The sequence below is a fragment of the Monocercomonoides exilis genome (assembly GCF_001643675.1).
Source record: "Monocercomonoides exilis strain PA203 chromosome Unknown scaffold24-1337568, whole genome shotgun sequence".
In the NCBI taxonomy this organism is placed as follows: Eukaryota; Preaxostyla; order Oxymonadida; family Polymastigidae; genus Monocercomonoides; species Monocercomonoides exilis.
In genome coordinates, this window is record NW_027150569.1 from 934,383 (window position 1) to 958,382 (window position 24,000).

Consider the following 24,000-nt stretch of genomic DNA (forward strand, 5'->3'; position numbering starts at 1 on the left):
TGTTGAACACTTTTTTCTTTTTGATGTCTGAAGTTTCCATTTTTATTAAGTGAAAGGAAAAACTTTTTTCGAAGAAAAGTGATTCAATTATCGAAATGTTCGATTTTTAATTATTATTTTTTAAAATATGACAAAACAAAAAAATCAATTAAAACATTTATTCAAAAGATTATTGTTTTTAAAAAGTGGTGATTGTTATATGGGACAGAATTCTTGCATTTATGATAATTAAATGATTTGTTTCAAACTGTTTCTGAAATATGTTTATTCTAATTCTAACTTTTTCGTGCGAAACATAATATCGAAATATCAAAAAATCGAGAAATATTTTGAAAGAATTGTGTCGAACTTAACTCATAAAGCAAAAAAAAAATATTTCTTCCTATCTTTAAAAGTGATACTCAAAAAATAAAAATACTTTTGATCAATAGCATTGATTAGTTTTTTAATTTTGGGGTGTTTCCATTCACTTAAATGACACGATATAGAGGAGTAACAGCACCAGACCCAATGAGCAGATCATTTGAAGCAAGTGACATCGTTAGAAAAACAGGCATCCTTCATTTCCCTCCAGAAATGAAAATGAATGACTATGCAATAACATTACCTCGTACAACCATTGGTAGAGCAAAAAAAACTAATTGCCCGATATGCGATTCAACAATATCTAAAGTTCATGCAGTTATTTACAATGTAAAGCAAGAATTTTTTATAAAAGATTGTTATAGCAGAAATAAAACTGTTGTGAGAGATATACAGGTTGAATCATATGAAAAACCGGATGAAAGCGAAGCATTAGATCCCTCAATAATATATCCACAATTTGGAGTTAAATCAGGAAAGCTACCTGATTTTGGAGTGCAAATTAGACACGGAGATATAATTCTTTTGGGAAATGTGAAAATTGAGTTTAAAATAGAGTCTACAAGAGTAGGGCCAGAATCAGGAGGACATGCAACTCGTTATGTCCCAGTGCATGAACAGGTTGTCATGAATCCCGGAGATATTGATTTTCGACCAGCTTCGGATATTGAAAACTTAGAAGAGTTACGCCAGGACTATGAACGTTTGCGCGCGTCTTACTTATTTAACAGAGAAGGGCTTGAAGCGAGCGAAGGAATGATCATTCAAAATGCAATTTCAGTGATTTTCGAACTATTTCCCTCAGCAGAAGCAGCTGTTGTTTTGCTTGTTGATATGGACACTGGTGATCTAAAGCTCCACACGACAAAAGAACGGAATCCAGACGAAGGAGATGGAGGAGGCGGCGCTGGGGTTCCCGTATCGCAATCTCTAGCCGAGAAAGTGCGAAGAGAGAAAAAGGCTATTTTGTCCGGAGACTGTCTCGATGACAAGCGCTGGCTGCCTTCAAGCTCGATGACCACGCTTGGCGTGCGCTCTGCCCTTGCTGTGCCTCTTATTGGCAAAAAGGACGAGGTTGTTGGGGTTCTGTTTTTGGATTCGTCGAAGGTTGGCGCATTTAACCAGAAGGACCTGAATCTGCTGACATCTGTGGCCACTCCGATCGGCACAGCGGTGTCCAACCAGAGGATGGTGCAGCAGATTCGGAGAGAAAAGCGCGAATACGAATCCCTGTCACGTTTCTTGTCGCCCCATTTGCTGAAGAAAGTGAAGCAGACCGGCGGAGAACTTCATCGCGAGTCGCAGGACGTGCCGTATGCGTCTGTGCTGTTTGCCGATATTCGCGGCTTCACAGCGCTGAGCCGGACGAAAGAGCCGAAGGAGATTTTCACGTTCCTCAACGAGTTCTTCGAGAAGATGGTGAACATCGTCTTCAAGCACGACGGGATGCTCGATAAGTACATCGGAGACTGCATGATGGCCACGTGGGGAGGAGGGCTGGTCGGCCACTCGTCATCAACATCGCTGTCTGCGTCTTCAGGTGGACTGGCGCTTGTTTCTGCGTCTGGCTCTTCGTCTGGGCTGGCTGGCAGCGGGACAGGCAGCAGCTGCGGTGGAGCGAGTGGTAGCATGGGCGGAGGCAGCATGGGGGGCAGTGGGAGCGGGGGAGGTGGCACAGCCTCGTCGATGGAGAGAGACAGAGACAGAGACAGAGCATCGCTTTCGTCGAGCGGAGGAAGCAGCAGCGGGATTTGGGGTGGGAGTGGAGGCAGCGGAAGTCTGGCGCGGTTTCGGCAGTCTGTGCCGATGACGCCCGAGGAGGAGATGAAGATGCACATTGCGAACACGAAAAAAGCGGTGCATGCGGCGATAGAGTGCAGAAACTCGATAGACAACTGGAACAAAGAGCGGCAGGCACACGGGCTGGACGAGGTGGGTGTTGGGTTTGGCGTCAACACAGGGCCAACCATCGCTGGATTTCTGGGCGCTGAGACAAGGCTGGAGTACACAATGATCGGGGATTCAGTGTCGGTTGCGAACAAAATATGCGGCGTGGCTGACGCTGGCCAAGTGCTTGTTTCAGAGCAGACGATGCTTCTTATCAAAGATGAGATGGACTTTATTCTGAAAGAAGTTGAGCCAAGGAAGCTGAAAGGAAGCGACGATGTTGTCAGATTATGGGAAGTTAATGGCAAGCCAACAGTGCGCTCTGCAATGACAATGCCTCCGTCACATCACCATTCACACTATCACCATCACGAACGCTCATCCACTGGTTCTGCTGCGCGCACCAATACTTGAACTAGCTTGATTTGATTATTTACACACGTCAATTTGTTTGCCGCAACTTTTTTCAAATTTTTGTGTATTTTGCATTTTGATAATCAACAATGTTATTTTAATTTTCTTTAAAGACTTCATCCTTATTAATTTTTTTGTATTTCATTGCAAACTTTTCTCATTAACAAAAATTATTTTTAAACAATATTATTTTGGATTGTTGGAAATTTATTTTTATGTCAAATATGATTTTTCTTGCATTATAAATCAGACAGAAAACTCACAATTTGTTTTTACAAATTTCCACACTGATTATTCAACAAAAAGAAAATATTTTCTGATAATTTATGACCCATGATAAAAAGTTTTTGACATGAGAAGTAGAATAGTTCGCAATTTTGTCTCCAGACCCCTTTTCCTACGAAAAAATTACTGTAGACCACGCTGTAATGAGTATGTCTACATGCCATCGACCCCGGGCATCGCACATATACTCATACTATAACGCACTTTCTGATACTGAGACTTCTTTACCTGGTATGGAAGTTACAATCCTGTTAGATGCTCCTCCACCACCTATTAGGAAAGGAGTGTTTATAGCAGGGACATTTAATGACTGGAAAGAGGATTCTATGTCACTTACATACGTTTGGGCACTTTTTTATTGACTTTTAGTAATAATATGCTTTTTCCCAATGATCTTGAAGAATGAAATAAGAAACAAATGGGTTGTAGTATTCGTTCTTCCATTTGGACAGCATTATTTCAAGTTTATTGTTGATGGCGAAGTGTGGCTTTCTCATTTTCATTGATTTCAATGAATTTTTTTTGTACATTTCAGTGGACGTGTAGTCCAGATTACCCGATGATCACAACTCCAACAGGAGTTGTAAATAATGTGCTAACGTTGTCTCCTGCGAGAATATCAGGATTTGTTGAATCTCCTATTTGTGGAGATTCTCCTAAATCAGATTCGTATGAAAATCCTTCACCATCCGGATCAATAAATTCTCAAAAATCTTCAGACATTATAACTCCAAATCGTCTTGAAACTCCTATTGCTTCTTTGCAAGCACAGTTTCTTCCTTCCATGCATGCTTCGTCTGGGAATGCCTTTCCCTCTTTTTCTCCAGTGCCTCATTCACCTGAAACATCTCCAGCTCCATGCTCTTCTCTGCGCTGCGAAAGGACACCACACACATTATCACGTGAGTCATGCGAAGGCAACTCGTCTCCTAGTATGCAACCTCAGCTTGCATTTTCACTTGTTTCTCATGATCAACCAAATAACGTACTCCTTAGTAGTGATTCAAATACAGCTCTTTGTCCCCCACTTCAACAAACAATTCCTCAAGCACCAGCTTTGTCAGCGAAATTTCAAATGTCAAATCCAGATCCCACAATTAAAAGCGATCCAATTCTAAATGATATCATTTCAGAATCAACAACATCAATTGACAAAGTCACTTTATCTGCTGGACTTACTTCTGTAGCAGAATCTGGACAAAACAGACAGATAGTTGCATTTGCATCCACATCAGAAAGCTCCATTCCTTCAGTGAATCAGACGTTTGATCTCCAGAAGCTTCTTTTTGCTTCACCATTGGTGCTATCAAACGAGAAAAAGCCTTTCAACTTAGAAGGATCTGAGAATGCATTTTTATCAAGCAGTATCAAAGAAAAGTCGATGGACATATATTTAAAAGTTCCTGCTGGAATTGTTCGATTGGAGAAAGAAATGGAGCAGAAATCATTCAACATGATTCAATCAATACAAAGATATTTGTCAGCCACTCAAGGAACAGTACATGCTGTGTTTGTTCTGCCCTTCCGACACATCCATTCAATGTGCTCCGTTTGTTCTGCAGCGCTGTCGCCTTTGATGTACTTGCAGAATTCTTTGCGCAATTTTTCCTCTGCGCCTTCTTGTTCTGTATTCAAGACAGCTTCTGCTTCTGCATCTGCATCTGCATCAGCGTCAGCAGCAGCAGTAGTTGCAAAGCCAAATATCGAATATCCGAGTGTGTTCATAGCTGGGTCTTTCACACAATGGAAACCTTCTCTGCGGATGTTGTGCGACATCCAACGAGAAGCATGGGTGGCTGTGACTGATGTGCCTCCAGGCGAAATATCATTCAAGTACGTGATTGCTCATCCTTCTTCATTATCTGGAAAGAAATCAAATGAACCTTCTCTTTCTTCGTCTTCTCTCTCTGCACCATTTCCAGCTGCTCATTCATCTCCCCCATCACCAGCAGCATCTCCTCTGTCTACAGACAGCGATCTTAGTATTCTTTACCACTGGCACTTTGACCCATTTCTTGCGCACTCTTCAGACTGCTGCGGGAATATCAACAACAACGCCGCATTCGAAGGCGACTGCGGCGCTTTCTTCTTCTTCCCCTTTTCTGTCCATTCAGTTTCTGTGGTGACCAGCGCAGACGGCTGGCGGAGTGCGCTTCCGCTGCAGCTGGACGGGCAGAGGCGCGTGTGGTACGGTGAATTCTTCTTTCCAAGAGGAACGTTTCTGTACAGATTTCTTGTCGAAGGCAGCACTTTTGTCACAAACGAGCATAGACCGCGTCAAAAGGACGAGTTTGGAAATCTCTGTAATATATTTGTGTGTGACGATGACGAAGATGTGGACGACGAAGACGGATTATTTTCATTGGCCCCGTCTTCCTCTTCCTCTTCTTCTTCTTCTTCGTTGCCAATGAAATCTTCGTCTTCGTCTTCGTCTTCCTCTTTTTCCACTGTATCTTCTCGTCAAATGTTGTATTGCCCAAGCTCTCCTTCTGGCTGCAGCACTTTCCTGACAACTCCTCCATTCAATTCACCACAAAAGAAAATTGTCGACTCACCACGTAGGAAAATGAAGAGGGCATATTCTATTTTTTCGAAGCAGCCTTCTCCTCCATTTGCTTCTGCCTCATCTCAATCACAGCAACCTCAACTTAAAGAGAAAGAACAAAGTCAATCAAGTAGTTCTCCAACATCATCTTCATCATCATCATCATCTTCTTCTTCTTCTCCATTCCAGTCCTCTCAATACGCTGCCAATCGGCACCGCTGGGGATGGATTGACACACGCACCTTCTGTTCAGCCACGCCTCCTTCTCTCTTCTTCTCCACAGTCGCTGCTCGCTCCCTCTGCGGCAGCGACGGCGGCACCCGACGAGGACTCCGCCGCCGCATCGATGCAGCTGTGAGTGAATGCAACCGAAATGTGATTTCGCTCTCGACCCGCAGCAGGTCGCAGTCGTCCACACACCACTTTGCAGCAGGCGATCCAGCGGTGCATCTGCCGTCACAGCAGACAATTGCGCACTTTCCAGGCATCAGACAGCTCTGCTCGCACTCAAATACACAGCCATCGACGCTATTTGTATCGGCATTGGACATGCAGCCAAAGCAAAAAACGGGGAAAAGCAGAGAAAATGAGCAAAGCAGAGAAGAAGCAGAAGAAGAGAAAGGAAGAGCACTGTCTGAAAAGGAGTCAGAAACAGCGTCCACAACACCGCCGTCGCTGGCTATGTCTGCCTCCTTCACAGAAATCAGCGCCAAAGATAGTGTATGCTCGCACCGCACCAGGCGCTCCTTCTCCTCCACAACACACCCTCTTTATGACCCCTTCAACCTCTGCCCTTCGCTCCATCCTTCTTCTCTCTCATCCTTCCTCGTGCAGTCATTTGTGCCAGATGACCACGCCTTTCAGATTCCGCACTCGCCAAGCCAGTTTCCTCTTGTTCCTCTGCCTGGATTTGATGTGTCACAAAGTGCAGATGAGGCTGGAATGGCTCCTCAGATTCGATACCAGCAGCTCGCTTGCTCGGCGTCTCCATCCATTGAGCACTGTGAATCAAGCATTGATAAGCCTGATTTGTCAGTTGGAAATGAAAAGGAGCAGAAAGTGAGCTCAAATGACTTGGATGAAAAGAAAACCATGAATGATTTGAAGGATTCATCTACTTCATCATCTTCTTCATCTCCTTCATCTTCTTCGTCCTCTTCTTCCCGTACTCCTTTTGTGACATCACAAACAAAGAAAGAAGAGCAGCCGAAAGCGAAATCAAAGAGCCATCAGCAGCAGAGGCAGCAGTCTTTATCATCAACTGCGCCTTACCCACTTCCTCCTACTCAGCCATCGATCCCTCTTTCCCTCGATCCTTCTTCAGACACGCCAACTGCCTCTGTCTTGTCCCACAAACACAAACACAAGCGGCAGAAGGCAGCTGAAGAGCACCGCCCTGATGCTTCTGCGCAAATGTTCCACGAATTTCACACAGGCGAATCGGACGGAGAAACGCCACCACATCCAACCCAGCCGTTTCTGAGCTCAATCGCTCATCTGCCCACATATCAGCCATTTTCTTGCACCCCACCACACACAATCAATTCATCTTTCTTCGCTTCATCCTCATCCTCATCCTCTTCTTCTTCATTCCCTGCTTTCACTTCTGCGCCATCCTCTGCTTCTTCTGCATCATCTGCCTCTTCATCTTCAGTAGCATTCTCATCCTCCTATTCCTCTTCTCTCTCTTCTTCATACTCATCCACTTGCGACTCCTCTGTTTGCACTTCTGTCTCTTCCTCTCTTTCTTCTCATTCTTCTCATTCTTCTCATTCTTCTCATTCTTCTCTGTTTTCTGACTCTTCCTCACTTCAGCCGCTGCCTGGAAGCAGCTTCACAGCGCTTCCATCGGCTGGCGAAAAGAAGCACAGACAGAACTCGTCGTTCATCCCGTTCGACGACGAAGACGATGACACCAAATCGAAATGGCCGTCGTGTGTCATTCAGTACAGAAGCCAGCCACAGCGCAGTAGGCAAAATTCATCATCATCATCTTCTTCTTCCTCTTCATCATCATCATCAGTTTCCGCTTCAGCTTCCGCTTCTTCTTCTTCTTCCTCCTCTTCCTCTTCTTCCTCTGATTCAGATCCATCATCATCATACACCCCAACCATACACTCCTTGTCCTCCTTCACTCCATCACAAACCCACCCCATTCTATCACCCTCGCCACAATACCCTCATTTTCCCCCTTCAAATGCTGTTGAAGACAGAGCAGCGTTTGCCTTGTTCCATCCGCCTTCGCCGCGCACCTCGCCGCCGTCGATTGTTGAGCACGGCGAGTTCCACGCGGCGTTGACACGAAGAGAAGGAAGATCGGCCATTCTGCCTTCTTCCTTCAATGAACAGGCAGACGCACAGGAATTGATGAGGGAAAGAAACTTGGGATTCAGAAAGGAAGTGCAAATGAAAGAGAAAGAGAAAGAGAAAGAGAAGGAAAGGGGAAGAGACAGGGGAAGAGAGAGAGAAAGAGAGAGAGAAAGGGGAAAAGAGGAAGAAAGAGATAGAGAGAAAGAAAAAGACAATGACGAATATTGGCGAAACTCGGAGTTTATGTCTGATCAGTGGACATTTCAGCTTCCGCTTCCTCACCAGCACCCCCGGCCTCGTCCTTATCATCTGTCGCAGTTTCAGTCACAAGCCAGCCGCCCAGCTTTTCATTGCCAGACGCCGCTGTCCACTTCGCTCGCTTCGCAGCAGCGCAATCAGAGGAAGACTGCTGCTGCTGCTGGCGATTCTCGTTCTGTCATGTCCAACGATGTGCAAACATTGTGCCATGTTTCTCTTGGATATCCTTCAGATACCTCGTCCATTTCCCTTTCAGCTTCAAATTCCTCTTCATCTTCGTCTTCTTCCTCATCCACATTATCATCCTCTTCATCTTGTTCATCGTCTTCTTCTGGTTCTCCTTCAAATTCTTCATCCTCACTTCTCTGCATGCCCACCCAGAATTCTGAGATCCTTTGCTCTTCCTCGTCTTCTTCCTCGTCCTCCTCATCGATTCACACCCACTGTACTACTCATTCTTCTTCCTCTTCCTCGTTTCGCGTGCTTGTCCCCTTCGTCTGGCCAAGTGGCGCCAATGAGTCAGTGATGATTGCAGGAGACTTCAACGACTGGACAGAGCCCTTGCCATTCCGCTATGACCGCACATCCCATCAGTGGCTCATCCAGCTTTCGTTCACAGTCGGTGTGCATCAGCTCAAATTCATCATCGACGGCGTGTGGCAATGCTGTTCCTGGCTTCCAACATGTGATGATGGCCATGGTAATACAAATAATGTTCTCGTTGTTGAAAGAAGACAAAGATGAGGCGTAATTTTTAATTGAGGAATTTTTTTTAAATTTAAATACTTATTTCTTGAGTAAAATTGTTATGCTGATTTCATTTTTTTCATTTTTTATTGGGTATTTTTATTTAAGTTAACCATTCAAGAACAATGTTAACTTATGAAAAGAGAGAAAATGCTGATGGAAAAAGGCTTTAAAGCATAAGCTTTTTTGAGCACTCTCTTCTCTAGTTTATTTTTGGCATTTTTAGGATTCACACGTAGATGTATTTTTTAATAAAAATGAAAAAAAGAAATTTTTAAAGCGTGCCACAATGGGTATTGATCAATTCAAGTCATTTTTATTTCACTGTTTTAATTTAGCTAATCACTTCATTGTTTTTGACATGGGCCAAGATTATTATGAAATACTTGGTGTGTCTCGAAGCGCAAGCGAAGAAGAGATTAAAAAGGCTTACAAGAAACAAGCTTTAAAATGGCATCCTGGTTTGATTTTTCATTTTTCACCATGAAAATGCAATTTATTTCCGATGCAAATAAATTTTGTGATATATTTGTTGTATTTTTAACTTATTTGAAACGAAGATCGAAATCGTGATAATAAAGAAAAAGCAACAGAAATGTTTAAGAAAATTGGAGAAGCGTATGATGTTCTTAGCGACCCAAAAAAGAAACAAATATATGACCAATTTGGAGAAGATGGTTTGAAGGGAACTAGCTCTGATGATTCTGGGCCTGGATTTCCAGGAGGCTTTGGCCCAGGTGGTCCAAGAATTGTTTTCACAACTTCAGGAATGCCTCGAGGTGGAGCTGGATTTATGTTTCGGGATCCATTTGAAATGTTTGCAGAAATGTTTGGAGGAGATGCTGGCATGTTTACAACAGCAACAGATCCTTTTAGCGGAGGGTTCTCATCTTCATTTAGCTCATCTTCAGGAAGATCTGGAGGAGCTCGCTCTTCTGCGTCAAGTTCTTCGTCCAGATCAAGAGTGAGAACCACTTCTACACCTGTGCAAGATCCTCCTGTAATTCATGAACTTCCCATTTCACTTGATGATTTGTTCACTGGATGCACAAAGAAAATGAGAATTGAGCGAAACGTGACAGATGAAAGCGGAAGAACGCAAAAAGAAGCTCGAGTTGTGCAGATAGATATTAAACCAGGATACAAAGCAGGAACAAAGATAACATTTGAAAAGTATGGAGATGAAAAGCCCGGGACCATTCCATCAGATATTGTGTTTGTTATCAAAGAAAAGCCACATTCGACGTTTGTGCGAGACGGAAACGATCTCCATTGCAAGCAAACAATTCCGCTTTCAATGGCACTGTGCGGCTTCGAATTGCCTCTGCCATTTCTTGCTGGGGGAACTCGCACAGTGCGATCAGCCGGAGTTGTTAGGCCGGGGCAGAAAATTGTGCTTCATGAAGGCGGAATGCCTATTTCGAAAGAGCCGGGAAGATACGGAGATTTGATTGTAGAATTTGATGTCCGATTCCCAACACAACTTAGCACGGACGAAAAGCGACAATTGTCCATGTTGCTTTCTGGGAAGTAGACTTTAGAATTAAACATTGCATATGAAAGCTATCACAGTACAGACTATGATTCATTGCCAATTATTTCTTTGTTAGACATTTCAACACACGCTTTTTATTTTTTAATGGAAAAAAATTTTTGGATTTCCAGGCATCATTTCTTTGGTCAAAATATATCTTTGAATATTCACAAAATCTTTCGTTATTGCTCAATTTATTTTTTCTTGAAGTTTCAAAATGAAGAGCAATCAAATTTCTTTTGCATTCATAATAAAATTCAAAAATTAAGAAATATATTTGAAAATGTTGCGTGGAACAAAATTCATAAAGCAAAAAATTCTGTTTCAGATATTCTCATGTTGATTTATTTTTGATGCATAATGAAGTTTTTGCATTTTCTTTTTCAAATAAATAAAAAGCATAAAAAAGAATATTATAAAAATACAAATCGATTATATTTAATTAAATCCAAAATTTACAAAAGACAATACAATTGATAAAATGATCGTTTTGCTCTTGATGATAATAAATATTTGCATATTGAATGGTAATTTTTTCTTTGTGTCTCACTTGATCACTTGCTGGATACAAACATAAAAAATCTTTTGCTTAAAAAATGTTTTTGGATGAAAGACGAAATTCTAATTGTTATGTTTCTAACTTTTTGAACTTTCTTTTAATTGTTCAAAAAACGTGTCTCTAACAGCCATTATCGCGAAACCGAGAACATTTTCACCTTTCCATTCATGAGGATTTGTTGCCTTTGGATTTGAAGCAGCCATTTTTATCCCCCATATTGCATCTAGCGGAGAAGCTTCCACTATAATTGAGGATTTTGTTTCCATTAATAATGCTTTTAATTCAGGATGCTGACTGAATTTGTGCAAATTCCCTTGGTACACTATGTCAAATTTTTTTTGTTCCCACACTGTTCCATTGAAATTTTTAACACCTCTCCCTAATTCCTTAGCTTTTCGTGGAGTAGATGCCTTCAAAATATTTTGTAAAGAAACATCATCATTGAATAATCGAGCCTTTTCAGCCATCATCCAATGCTCTGCAGTGTTATATCTAATGGAATCAACCACGAATGGTGATGTGAACCATTGGGCAAAAATACCATATGGATCTTCGCTTTCTTTCCAAAAGAAAATATATGAAAATTCTTGACCTTTGTCGCATCTTTCAATGAGTTCATGAACATTTCTTGGAGAAAGAGTTGAAGATATAGATGAACTTGTTGAAGGAACAGAACTTGGTGTTGCCATTTCACAAAAGAATTATAAATAAATAATTTTATTTTTTTATTACAAAAGATTTCGAAAATTTTACAAAAACTGTTAAAAAATGTTTATATCTCAAATGGGATAGAATGCTTGATTATTTGTGTTTTCTTGAAATTGAACATTTTATGATGGGCATGATTATTGGTGTTTTTGATTTATGAATGCAATGCTGGATTTTTTTTGTGATTATTTCGTTGAGTGAGTGCCAGTACAATCGCCAAATTTTTGTTGATTCTGTAAAAGGAAAAGATGAAGACGATTGCTGGGAAGGAAAAGAATCAAATCCTTGTAAAACGCTAAATAAGGCTGTTGATGGATTAGATAGCGATACAAGCATAAACATTATTGAGTCAATAGATAATCTCGAATTTGTTAATATTGAAACAGAAAAATGGACAAATTTCATGATTTGTTCAAAATCAAACAAAATGATAATTTCCACAAAGCAAACAAATATTGAAATTTTACTCGCATTTACCAACATAAATACGTTTGGTTTTTCCAATTACGATAATTTACTTTTAAAACTTCAATTTGACTCTTTATTTCAATTATAAAGGTTTTCTTTGGAAAATTTAACTTTTGAATGCATTGCACACAGTATCCTTAAGATTTCAAATTGCAAGGATGTATCTTTGATTTCTATTACAATTAAGAATCCTTTGAACACATGTTTGCTTTGTTATCTGGGTTATCAAGTCATATAATTTTCATTTTCTTTACATATTTTCCAGCTGAATTGACACCGATCAGAATCGATACCTCAACAATATTAAAGGCATCATTATCTTTTGAAAACGAACAAGCGGATAAAAGTTATCAAAAAAAGTATTATCTATCAGTTGTAAATAGCGCAATAAGAGAATTGTCGCAGGCTACGAGAAACATGTATATTTCAATTTCATTCCCACTAATGCATACCTCATCAATCAGTGATGTAACAATTAAAGATATGTGGATAGATGCAACAGGAATACAACGTTCTCCTTTAGAATTTTTATCTTCTGATTTAAAACTTCATCAAGTGAAAATCAAAAAATTCGATGGGCAAATCATTGCCATGCAGAACGGTTCACTTGAATGTATCGGATGCATCATAAACGAGGACCTAAATGGGAACATATGCGAAGAAGAAAGCCAACGAAGAATCAACGAAGCGACACTTTTCTCTTCAGATGCTCCGGACAATACTCTGTCTGAAACTACACCCTCTGAATCGTACTTGATATTCATCGAAGGAGTAAGTAATCTTCTTGTTGCAGACTCTTCATTTTCTGTCCTGACTGAGTTTATTTCCAGAGAAGGAGAAATACACATACCAAAAGTCTTTAATCTGAACACAAGAAATGAAAGGTGCAACGGACTGGAAGTGAGAACAAATAAACCAATCAGCTTCGAGCGATGCACATTTAAGCATGTGAAGACGAACTCAGTTACAGATGCAGTACCCACAAACAAACAGCTTGTTTCAGAATTAGCTGGACTTTTTATTCATATTGTGGATATCAATGAATATTCTGATGTGACAATTGCAGGATGCACTTTTGAAGGAATTTTAAACACAACTTTTCCTTCCTTTTCTGAAAATAAGGAAGAAGAAGAAGAAATTTATTGCCACCGAAGAGATGCTGATTCGAGAAATGCAATTGAAGAGGAAGAGTCAACAACTCAAACATTTGATTGCACAACATCTTCTTCTTCTTCTTCTTCTTCTTCCATGTCATCGATTAAACAACATAAAATGGCTTCAACAGAATGAACCACCGATTTTCTTCTTTCGACCAACTTGGAAAACAGCAGAAATTTTCGATGCTACAATCCTTTCATTTTTATTCACCATGCAAGAAGTATCACAATCAAAGAATCTGCGAAACAAAATGAAAACACAACGATGAAGGAAGCTTTCAATAATGCGCCGTCATTATCTCAGCAATCAACCGCACTCTGTTCTGATTCTGATCAACATGAGCATTGCAAATCAAAGAATCCCACTGAATGCAACGAGAATAACGCAAAAAGAACAGAAGTAGATGAACTAGGAGACGGGAACAAGGTTGTTTGCAAGAGTGTATTCAAAAACCACATATGCTTTCCTGTTGGGAAGATGAACGACAACACGCAGTGTTCTTCTTCTGCATTGTACATAATAAACTTGCTGAATGTCTCGATATACAATACAACATTCACCAACATTGTTTCTGTTGATGGAAGCTGTCTTGCATTCCTTCTCAATCAAAGCGGCAACGTTACACTGAGAGAAGTGGAGTTCAGCTCATGCGCATCGATCACTGAAGAAGAAGCATCAGAAATGGAGAGCATTGCAGCTGCGAAATTTAGAGATAACTATTTTAAAGTCCATTTTGATGCGCAAACAGAGAAAGTCATTAAAAGAAAACTTCAACGCGACAAGAAACAGCAAAAGGAGGCTAAGCGCCAAACGTCCAATGCTAAAGCGAAGCGCAATAGAACCTCAAATCCGCTCACACGAGTTGGAGGAGCTGTGTCCTTTGTGAATGATACGCGCGATAACACTTACGTCTCAGTGACCAGCGCCATGATGAAGAGCTGTGTGTTCTGCAACTGCCACAGCTCGACTGCTGGTGGTGCGTTGTACGTGGAGAGAAAGCTGACAGCAACGGATTGCTTGTTTTATGGCTGTTCTGTTGCCAAAAATGGACATGGGTCATCCATGTTCATATACTCTGTGAGTGAAGCAGTGGTATTTGCTGGTGGAATATTTGACGGTTTGAGCAGACAGGACGACTTGCACAAAATGAACGGAATGCAAAACGAGAATGAAGTTGGATTTTTGAGGAGACATTTTGCAAACAGAAAGAATCAAAGGGAAACAGAAATAACTTACCTTGACATTTTGAGAGAAATGATTTTTAAGAGTATTTCACCTGGCAACACTCATGCTTTGATGCATGGTGATTCAGCAGTCAAGAAATCTGCTTCATCGTCTGTTCGTCCATTGCATTCTTCTGAGCCTGTTATTTCTCAATCGCCTGCTGTTTGGATTACTGGCTCGCTCAGAGTTCAGCTTTTGGGAAGAATAAGAGGAGCTCTTTCATCGAAACAGTCTTCCTCTCTTTCTGCTTCTTCACAACATTCTTCTGCTCTTCTGGCTGAAACTATTCCTCTTTCATTCCGCAACATTTTCACAAACTCAAACGAAGGCGGTGCAATGCACGTGGAAAGCTCCAATGTGGCCATTTCAAATGTGGATTTTTCGCGAACATCATCTCTTTGCGGAGGAGCTGTTTATATTGATGCGAGTGCCGGAACATTCAGCACGCTTGATGTTGCATTCAAAGACTGCAGTGCTTCATTTCGGGGAGGTGCGCTGTTCATTGAGAGAAAAGTGAAACATTCAGACGAGACAGGAGAAACAGAAGGGAAGTTAGGGCAGAGCAGAGCAAATGCGAATGAAAACTATCACATTTTATTGAATGCAACGACAATCACCCAATGCGATGCAGTTGAAGGAGGAGGCATTTTCCTGCTGTTCAGTGAAGACGAAAAGATGAATAGGAATGAAGAATACAACCGAAAGAAAAGTGATGAAAATTCAAAATCTTTTCTCATCCCCAGAAATGAGCGCTTTTCTTCTTCTTCCTTGTTATCTTCTGCAGGTGACGAGGTTGAAAGTTTCGTCACATTTCAGGATCTTTTGGTGAAGAGCTGCAAGTCCCTTTTCGGTGGAGGAGCATTTGTGGCGATCACCCACCAAATAACAGACTATTTGCCACAGGGCAGTCTGCTTCTGAAGATTGTCAGGAGTTCAATTGAATTCAACATTGCAAACAGATACGGTGGTGGGATGGTTGTGGAAGTGGCTGACTCGTGGTTTGTGGGAGCGAGAAGTGGAAGCGAAGGAGAAAGAGAAGGAGACAGTAGAAGGGAAAGGGAAATGATTGAGGCTGATGCATTTTCAGATTCGAAAAGTGAAGACATTAGTTGGATGGTCAAGAAGAAAATGTCAAGCAACAACAAGGAAATACCGATTGACGGAATTTCTTCATTAGCAACACAATCAACAAATGCTTCTCAATCTTCTATTTCTTCGTCATCGAGCACTTCATTTCAAAACACCTTTTTATGTTATTTAGCTTTACCTTTTCAGGCGCTTAGACATGCACTTCAATTGTCTCGTATTATTTCTTTGATGCCCCACTCACGTTTACTTCTGTCTGCTGACTCTTCTTCATCACTCAGATCTCGCACTCTTCAAATTAGTTCCAATCCGCCAATTAAACACTTAAAAGAAGCCCCAGCAGAAGATAACATTGATTCACTGATATTTATACTCAACACAAATTTTGATTCGAATCGCTGTCCTGTTCGTTCGTCTCCTTCATCATCATCTTCCTCTTCTTCCTCTTCAGTTGGAGTTGATTCTGCATTGAATTCTCATTCTCTCTCTTCTTTTTCATACGTTGTCAATCCACTTATCTATGAAAACGCGTCTTGTGGTGGTGCTCTTGTTCTTGTTGGCATGGAGAACATCACAAAAAGATCCGATTCTGCTGGCAAGCTGCATATTTATGTGAAGAATGGCTCCTTCCTGGCAAACAACAACGGAGCATTTCGTGTGGAGAAGGGAGGGAAAATACTGTTCAACGACTCGATATTCGAAAATGACACGCACATTTTCGCGACGATACGAACGCCGCTGACTGGAGCTTGTTCGAAGAGTCTGGTGAAAGTGTGGTTGTCATCTGCAAACAATTACGACAGGCAAATCAATAGAAAGAACGAAAGAGTTGATTTGAGTGGGAGTCATAGCGATGACTCCTTTGCTGAAAATGAAGCAGACAGATATTCGTCTTTCCATTCGCAGCATCTTTCTGAAGCGCATTCAGACCAGTTTCTAATGTGCGACACTTTTTGCTTGTCTGACATTAACACAGATGCAGATTTGCACAGCCCCTATTCAAATTCATTGAATCCTGCCATTTTGCCAAGAAGGCCAATTCAATTCGCATCTTCTTCTTTTTCTTCTTTTCATTCATCGCACCAAAATCCTGCCATTTCACAGTCAAACTCCAAACTTCTCAGATGTGGTGCTCCTCCGCCATTCAATCTTAGCTGCAACATTTCATCAATTGAGCTCTCTTCATTTCCCAATCTGCCGCCTCTTTCTGTGCGCGGCAGCAATTTGTCTCCGATTGCGCCTGTGTTGGCGTTGTCCTCGGTCAATGCCCATCCTCCTTCATATCTGATTAACTTCAACGAAATAGATGAAAGGCACGGCGGCAAAAGTAATTCAAATGGAAAAACAGAGCTAGACTCTTCTATCTCATTCTCCAAAACTTCAGCTACGAGAAAGGGGCTGAGGCAGGTTACGAAACATGGAAGAATTGCTTCAAACTCGATGCTTCAGTTCACTTCTGCTTTTTCAAATGCTACACAAAATGAACCTTCAGTCAATTTTGTGTTTAGTGAGGTTTACTTTGACGTAGATCCGAGTGACACACGAGAGATATATCTATTTACAGATTCGTCTTTTTCTTTCACTGATGTCGATGAGAAGCTGTTTCCCGCATTGTATCTGCATGTGTCGTGTGATCAAGGGATGACCTGGTCAGAGGAAGTGATGGAGATACACATTGTGGGGATTCTGTAGGCAGACGGGAAGAAGACAGTTGCTGCTGTTGCAGTCTCAGTGTCTGTGTTTTTTTTGTATGTGATATCAAGTGCAGTGGTGGTGATTGTGTGCAGAAACAAGCATTTTGTGTGGAAGCAGAAAGGGAAAAAACAGAGAGAGCCGAAATCGAAGGAGACGAACAAGAATAAATGATAATACCTTCAGCTGATCACTGGCATCGGAAAGAACGATGTTGGAATTATGTTGGGAGACATGTACGTGGAGTGATTGAACTGATACGTTGCAATGAAGGAAAATGTGAACTGTCAATATTAAAGGAGGATAAATATTTGAGTGCTCATTTTTAATTAGGGTTATTATTTTATCTTGACCCTTTTTCTTTATTCTGACCCAAAAAAATGAAGTGTGAAAAGTTCAAAAAATAACTTCATTAAAAGAAAACAAAATCAGAATTAATTCTTCTGATAACTTTTCTTTTTCCTTCACCTCGATTTAATGCATTATCTTTCTTTTCTTCATCAGAATCATCGTTTTTCACATGAAGAAATCTTCTTTTTATTTTTTTCTTTTCATCCACAACAGTCTTCACTTCATCTTTCTCCTTTTCATCCATTTCATTTTTCCTTTCAATATTCATTTTCAAATGATTTTCCCATTTCTCTAAAAGATTTTCGTCGGTTATCACTTTTCCATAAAAGTTGAATCTATTTCTTCGGGATGGAAGAGGGTAAATTGAAGATTCGGGCAGTTTCAAAAGAACTGGCCCAGAAGTATTGTGCAGAACACCACTGCAGACGAAAGCTTTCTGAATTACAGAAGGAGATAATGCAGTGTGGATGGCTTGAGGCAGAACGTCGGAAATTGCAGCTCGTTTGGAGGAAGATGAAGAGGATGATGGAGCCTCAAATCTGTTTGTCAGTTCAGATTTGAAAACAGCAAACACTCCTCTGTCCAGTGTTTGACAGAGGTGTGTGCTGTGTGGCACGAAGGTTAAAACGTCGACTTGTTGTTTTTGGAATTCTCGCCAGATCGATGGATCTGCGCGAGATGCATGCGAGTCAAGAAGGAGAAGAATGTGTTCATTTTCAAGTGACATGCGCTTTCTTCTTTCGATGATGGATGGAAGAAGAATGGTGAGAGCATACCTTTCAAAGCACTCGTTATCCATCCAGCCGCTTCCATTTGCCCATATCTCAAGCGTAGGAGATAATAGGCTTTTCAGCTCATCTGGTAGCTTTGCACTTGGCCATAGAATAATAGAAGGAAAGACATATCCGTCCGCTGCAACAGCTGCCACGAATGTAGAATTGATCATTCTTGGTGGTTCTTTGGTGAAACCTGCTTTTGTGTCTGTAGTATGTACAACAAGCTGTTTTGAGTCTGTGGGAACGCGCGTTGAAGATTCGTCAATGTTTATAATTAAAGCTGGATTGTAATGGTATTTTTCGTGCAGCTCGTCGAGTGTTTTGTACCAGGGTTTCAAAACACTTCTGCACGAAACAGCAAGTCTGTTAATGTCCAGATTCTTCGGCGTTCCAGTCTTCAGCTCCTGATGCCGCTTGACAAAGCCATACGTAGCAGACATTGAAACTTCGGTAAATGGAGCGTCTTCATCGTCGTTGTCGTTTATAATGTTTTCTATCTGAAAAGCAAATAATAAAAACATAAAAATAAAAATAAAGCAAACCAATTCTCTTGTTTTTTTTAACGTTAAACATGTTCCAGACTTTGCTTCAATATGAATAATATCTAAAACTCTTTGTTCCTTTTCGCCCACTACTGCTGTAGGTCTGCCAATTTTTCCAACCAGCCTTCCTTTTCTGAGAGCTCTAACTGCATTTTTTATTCCAGTGCGACTAAATTCCTTAGAATTGATAGCATCAGTTATACGAACAACTCCATCAACAACGATGTGAGCCATTCGCTCCAGCCGACTGTTGTATTTTCTATACTTGCGCGAAGACATTGCTCTTTGCAGTTTTTTCTGCCCTTCTTTTAATTTTATTTCTGTTGATATTTTCATTTTTTTTATAATATTTTTAAGATCATAATAATTTTTTATTTTTTTAATAGAAATGAAATGAAAAAAAATCGAAAAATAACATTTTAAACAAACTAAAGGTTTTATGCCCCATGTAACCCTCCAATTCCACACAGAAGTTCAATGAAGGGGTTAAACCCCCCCCATCTCCCCCCCATGCGAAATTGGGTTTGTTTCAAAATGTATTTATTTTTTTCAATTGAATTCATATATATACTTAAAAATCTTTTCAAATATGAAATTTTGGGAAAAGTTAATGATTAATTAAAAAAGAAGGTCAAGATAAAAAAAAAGGTCGAGATAAAATTATAACCCTATCTTTAACTTTTTATATGCAAAATTGAAGTTTTGTTGTTTACGTTGAAAAGTCTTTATTAATCCAATTTTTCTTTCTTTCTTATATTTTTACGAATTTTTATAACCCTTCTTTGCTTAGGATATGTAATTTATTTGTTTTTCGATGATGCTTTTTCGCTTTGCTTTTTACAAAACTTTGAACAAATCATCGAAAATTCTTGCATATATTTTTATTTATCAGCACATTGACCTTTTAAAATAGCACTATTACAAATAGTGTAATAGATAAATTTCGATATGACAGTTCTTTTTTTCAAAATTTCACTTTGTTTATTCTTCAATATCTTGCAAAAATCATCAAGATAAATAATGCCAACTTAATGGAAATGTTATTTTTGTCACAATCGATATACAAAAATCGTTAATATGAGAAACGTTAAACGAATAAGATTTCTCCAATATACTTTGAAGTTGTGCTATTTCTTAATCCTTATTTTTGTAGTATTTCAAAAAAAAATTAAAAAACAAAAAACATCCTCCTTCTTTCACTAATATTACATGCGAAAATGATGCTTACTGAAATAAGTCTCAAAGCATTAAATGTATAAAAACTGACGTGCACAATGCAATTAATTTATACGTGCAATTTCGAAAAAAGATAAAATAATAAGAATATTGGATATGCCATTGATTATTCAAATTTGGGCAACTAATTATTCGATTTTGGTAAACAAATTATTCAAAATTGTTATTCTTTTTATTCGAAATTAATAAACTTATTATTTGAAATTGGTAAACTTATTATTTATAATGAATAAAATTGAGAATTTTTCAAAAAAAAATTGTTTTTGTGTAAAATTGGTTTTTGTCTGAATGTGGGAAAGTGAGAAAATATTATGTTCAGTTAATACTTGAAATATTGATGAGAAATTGAACCTCTCATATTATTATTTGTTGAAAAACATAATAAAATCCACATTTTCAGAAAAAAATCATCATCATTGAAATCGGATAATTTTCAAATGTATTCTCATCACATTCTTAAATCATGAATATTTCAAACATGAAATGTTATTCGCACTAATTATAAAAACAAAATACAAATTTGTTTCGCAACTAAACAAATCCATAAATGCATTTTCGAAATTCTTCTATTGTTATTTATTATTTATCTTAAGATATTTTTCTTCAAATAACATTTCATGTTTGAAATATTCATGATTTAAGAATGTGATGAGAATACATTTGAAAATTATCCGATTTCAATGATGATGATTTTTTTCTGAAAATGTGGATTTTATTATGTTTTTCAACAAATAATAATATGAGAGGTTCAATTTCTCATCAATATTTCAAGTATTAACTGAACATAATATTTTCTCACTTTCCCACATTCAGACAAAAACCAATTTTTCACAAAAACAATTTTTTTTTTGAAAAATTCTCAATTTTATTCATTATAAATAATAAGTTTACCAATTTCAAATAATAAGTTTATTAATTTCGAATAAAAAGAATAACAATTTTGAATAATTTGTTTACCAAAATCGAATAATTAGTTGCCCATATTTAAATAATAAATTGTGAATGATCCGAAGATATAACCATCCTCAGATCTTAATGAAATTTTCTTGGTAATTCAACAATGCATTGCACGTTATTATCATGCTATTGTCGTTTGTCCGAATTTTATGGTTTTGAAGAAATAATTTTTATTTTTGTAATCAAAGAATTTACAGAAAAAACGATTAATTGTTATATATTTCCATCATATTGATATGAAAAAAGTTGTATTTGAATTGAAATGATGTGATATAAACATCAATAATAATCATTATTGTTCATATTCAGATGCACCTTCACCATCTCCTGCTCCATTGTCACTTACAAATTCAGTTTTCTCTTCTTCAAATTTTTGACCTTGAATATCACCAATGAAAGCAATATCTTTGGATCCTTCTTCATTTTCATCATCTTCATAGTTTTCAATACAAAGATACAAAACGAGTTCAGTGAAAGTGATATAAAATGAAGATTTGACAAGATAAAGAGAAAGACAATCATTCGCAAAAAGAATGCAAGTTCATGCAGACGGAAAAGTGAAATGCAAGTGATGTCGCAAACCCTCTATTACGTTTGTGCATGCTCATGTGTCTTTATCAAAGAATTGCCTTTTGTGACAAACTTTCTAATGCACGAACCCCTGAGATTCCAAAATATGAAACACTCTCCACTCATCCGACATAATTGTTGTTCCTTCATTAATGTTTTTCTATATTAATGAAATGAATGTTTTCCTTTTTCTATTTCGCTATGCAACCAAGAATCTTTCTCCAGCTCCTCCATCCTCTTTCCTCTCCATGCCTTCAAAAATCCAAATTTGTTTCTTCTTTCTTCCACGATGAAATTTTCTTTTCCTCCAAACTGCTTCATGATTTTCCACAATTTTTACTTCTCCTCCAATAGACTCTCGCCTCTCATTCCATATGTCAAAAATTTTTTGAAAAGTTCCTTTTGTTTTGTTTTCAAATAAAGAAAATATTTCTTTTTATTATCAAATTTCTGTTCCCACTCACCAAATTTTCCTGTCAAGAAAATAAAATCTTAACAAGGGTATAATCTTTATTTTTGTGAAGTTTCATGAGAGAGAACAGAAATTTGATTAAAAAATGAAATTTTTATTTAATTTGAAAATTAAATATATGGAACTTTTCAAAAAAATTTTGACATATTGGGTGATTCTTTTTGAAACGTCACAAATGTTTAATTTTCAAATAAAATTAAATTTTCATATTTTGCTCAAATTTCTGTTTCAGCTCACAAATCTCCTCAAGAATGTTTGAAATAGCATTATCAATGAATAAATTCTATTAAAGTTAGGTTTGATATTTGTTAACAAAATATTTAGCAAAATATGAAATTTTTGATATATTTGAAAATTAAACATTTGTGACTTTTCAAAAAGAATCACCCATATGAAATTTTAGATTTATTTGAAATATAAACATTTGTGACTTTTCAAATAGAATCACCCAATATGTCAGCAGATATTTCCTGATGACACTTCCCCAATAGCCTTCTGTATCAACATCACTTAATAACAACGTTACTACAGTTTCGTTTGGAATTTTTCATCCAATAGTACAGAAAAACAAGTGGAATGAATCAAAATCCATTTTTTGTTTTTCAAAATTTCGAAATGGAAAGAATGCAAGTCTTCGTTGAAGACGTCAAACAATCTATATAACTAGATTTTCTATCGTTTTGTCCACGATAAAAGATTCTATTTCCTTTGCAAATCGAAATGCGATTTTTTACTATTTCATCGATTAATCAATCCCATATCTTTTCATCATAGTATAATAATCGATATAGCTCAAATATTTCTCATTCACGAGAGCTAAATAACACGCACCTCAAGATGAACTTTGATCAAAACCTATATGTCTAAATTTTTTTGAAAAGTTCCTTTTGTTTAATTGTCAGGTAAAAATGAAAAATGAATATTGTCATCAAATTTTCATTTTTTCTCACCATAATTTCAAAGAATGTGAAAAAAACATTATCGAGTATTAATTCGCATGCTGGTTAATTTTGGTGAGTAAGAATGAAAATTTGATGAAAATATTCATTTTTCATTTTAACCTGACAATTTTAAAAAAGGAACTTTTCAAAAAAATTTTGACATATAATACATTTAAAATAAATAAATAATGGGAATATTTTGTTTTTTGAAACGAATTTCCGACCCACAAAACTTTTTTATTTATTGTTATGATATTTTTGAAAGACAGAATAATTATAAATTTGTGAATTTTGAATGTGAACTTATCTTCGGATCATGTCTTGTCTCTACAGAATCTATCTCACTGAACAACGCAGCTCATTCAAGAAGAAATTGATAGACCTGCGCTTTGAGAATACTATTTGTTCATTGGTTGTGCAGAGATGGTTGAGGAAAAGAAGGATTCAAAATTGACATGTTTTGAGTTTTAAAAGAAAAGTGAATTTGTTGTTTGTTGCAAATGTTGTTGAAACTACAAATAAAGAAATTGCCTTTTTGAAATACACTGACATCGTTTAAAGTCCGACGCTTATTTTGTTTAACAGTTAACCAGACAAAAGAAGCATTTTTCATTTCGTCTTATATTTATTATTTTATTAATTGTTCAACAAACAAAACAGTTATCAAACCTCAAAATAGTTTCTTTTTTTGTCATCGAAAAAATGACATTAATAAAATAATGGTAGAGATTAAGGTTAGTAAAGTTAACTGACAAAAAATAAGTAATGAAAAATAGAAAGATAAAAGATTAGCAAATCCATATTATTAAACATGCATTGAATTCGGAATGCCAAGATCACTGTCACTGAATATGCAGCTGGAAATCAAAAGGCTTCATGCAAAAGGATTCAGCAGAAATGCTATAGCAAGAATAACA

The 24,000-nt window shown here is 38.1% G+C and overlaps 7 protein-coding genes across 7 annotated transcripts; 5 read left to right on the forward strand and 2 right to left on the reverse strand.

Moving 5' to 3' along the window:
* Nucleotides 1-156: 156 nt before the first annotated feature.
* Nucleotides 157-3,219, forward strand: MONOS_14738 (putative cyclase). The gene has a single exon (XM_067867566.1). The coding sequence runs from the start codon at nucleotides 475-477 to the stop codon at nucleotides 2,662-2,664; it is 2,190 nt and encodes a 729-aa protein (XP_067726964.1). The 5' UTR covers nucleotides 157-474; the 3' UTR covers nucleotides 2,665-3,219.
* Nucleotides 3,093-8,983, forward strand: MONOS_14737 (uncharacterized protein; the record flags this gene model as incomplete). The annotated part of the gene is made up of 3 exons (XM_067867565.1): nucleotides 3,093-3,290; nucleotides 3,351-3,431; nucleotides 3,485-8,983. The coding sequence occupies 3 exons, from the start codon at nucleotides 3,093-3,095 to the stop codon at nucleotides 8,804-8,806; spliced, it is 5,601 nt and encodes a 1,866-aa protein (XP_067726965.1). The 3' UTR covers nucleotides 8,807-8,983.
* Nucleotides 8,984-9,111: 128 nt separating this feature from the next.
* On the forward strand, nucleotides 9,112-10,518 carry MONOS_14736 (putative Hsp40). The gene is made up of 2 exons (XM_067867564.1): nucleotides 9,112-9,270; nucleotides 9,370-10,518. Exons 1-2 carry the CDS (start codon nucleotides 9,171-9,173, stop codon nucleotides 10,341-10,343), a joined length of 1,074 nt encoding a protein of 357 aa, XP_067726966.1. The 5' UTR covers nucleotides 9,112-9,170; the 3' UTR covers nucleotides 10,344-10,518.
* A 147-nt stretch (nucleotides 10,519-10,665) lies between these two features.
* Nucleotides 10,666-11,611, reverse strand: MONOS_14735 (putative NADAR family protein). Its single transcript, XM_067867563.1, has one exon. It carries the CDS (start codon nucleotides 11,589-11,591, stop codon nucleotides 10,980-10,982), a length of 612 nt encoding a protein of 203 aa, XP_067726967.1. The 5' UTR covers nucleotides 11,592-11,611; the 3' UTR covers nucleotides 10,666-10,979.
* A 426-nt stretch (nucleotides 11,612-12,037) lies between these two features.
* On the forward strand, nucleotides 12,038-13,368 carry MONOS_14734 (uncharacterized protein; the record flags this gene model as incomplete). The annotated part of the gene is made up of 3 exons (XM_067867562.1): nucleotides 12,038-12,099; nucleotides 12,169-12,281; nucleotides 12,344-13,368. The coding sequence occupies 3 exons, from the start codon at nucleotides 12,038-12,040 to the stop codon at nucleotides 13,366-13,368; spliced, it is 1,200 nt and encodes a 399-aa protein (XP_067726968.1).
* A 132-nt stretch (nucleotides 13,369-13,500) lies between these two features.
* Nucleotides 13,501-17,238, forward strand: MONOS_14733 (uncharacterized protein; the record flags this gene model as incomplete). Its single annotated transcript, XM_067867561.1, has 1 exon — nucleotides 13,501-17,238. One exon carries the CDS (start codon nucleotides 13,501-13,503, stop codon nucleotides 17,236-17,238), a length of 3,738 nt encoding a protein of 1,245 aa, XP_067726969.1.
* A 355-nt stretch (nucleotides 17,239-17,593) lies between these two features.
* MONOS_14732 (putative DDE superfamily endonuclease) lies at nucleotides 17,594-19,186 on the reverse strand (the record flags this gene model as incomplete). The annotated part of the gene is made up of 2 exons (XM_067867560.1): nucleotides 17,594-18,862; nucleotides 18,908-19,186. 2 exons carry the CDS (start codon nucleotides 19,184-19,186, stop codon nucleotides 17,651-17,653), a joined length of 1,491 nt encoding a protein of 496 aa, XP_067726970.1. The 3' UTR covers nucleotides 17,594-17,650.
* Nucleotides 19,187-24,000: the final 4,814 nt, after the last annotated feature.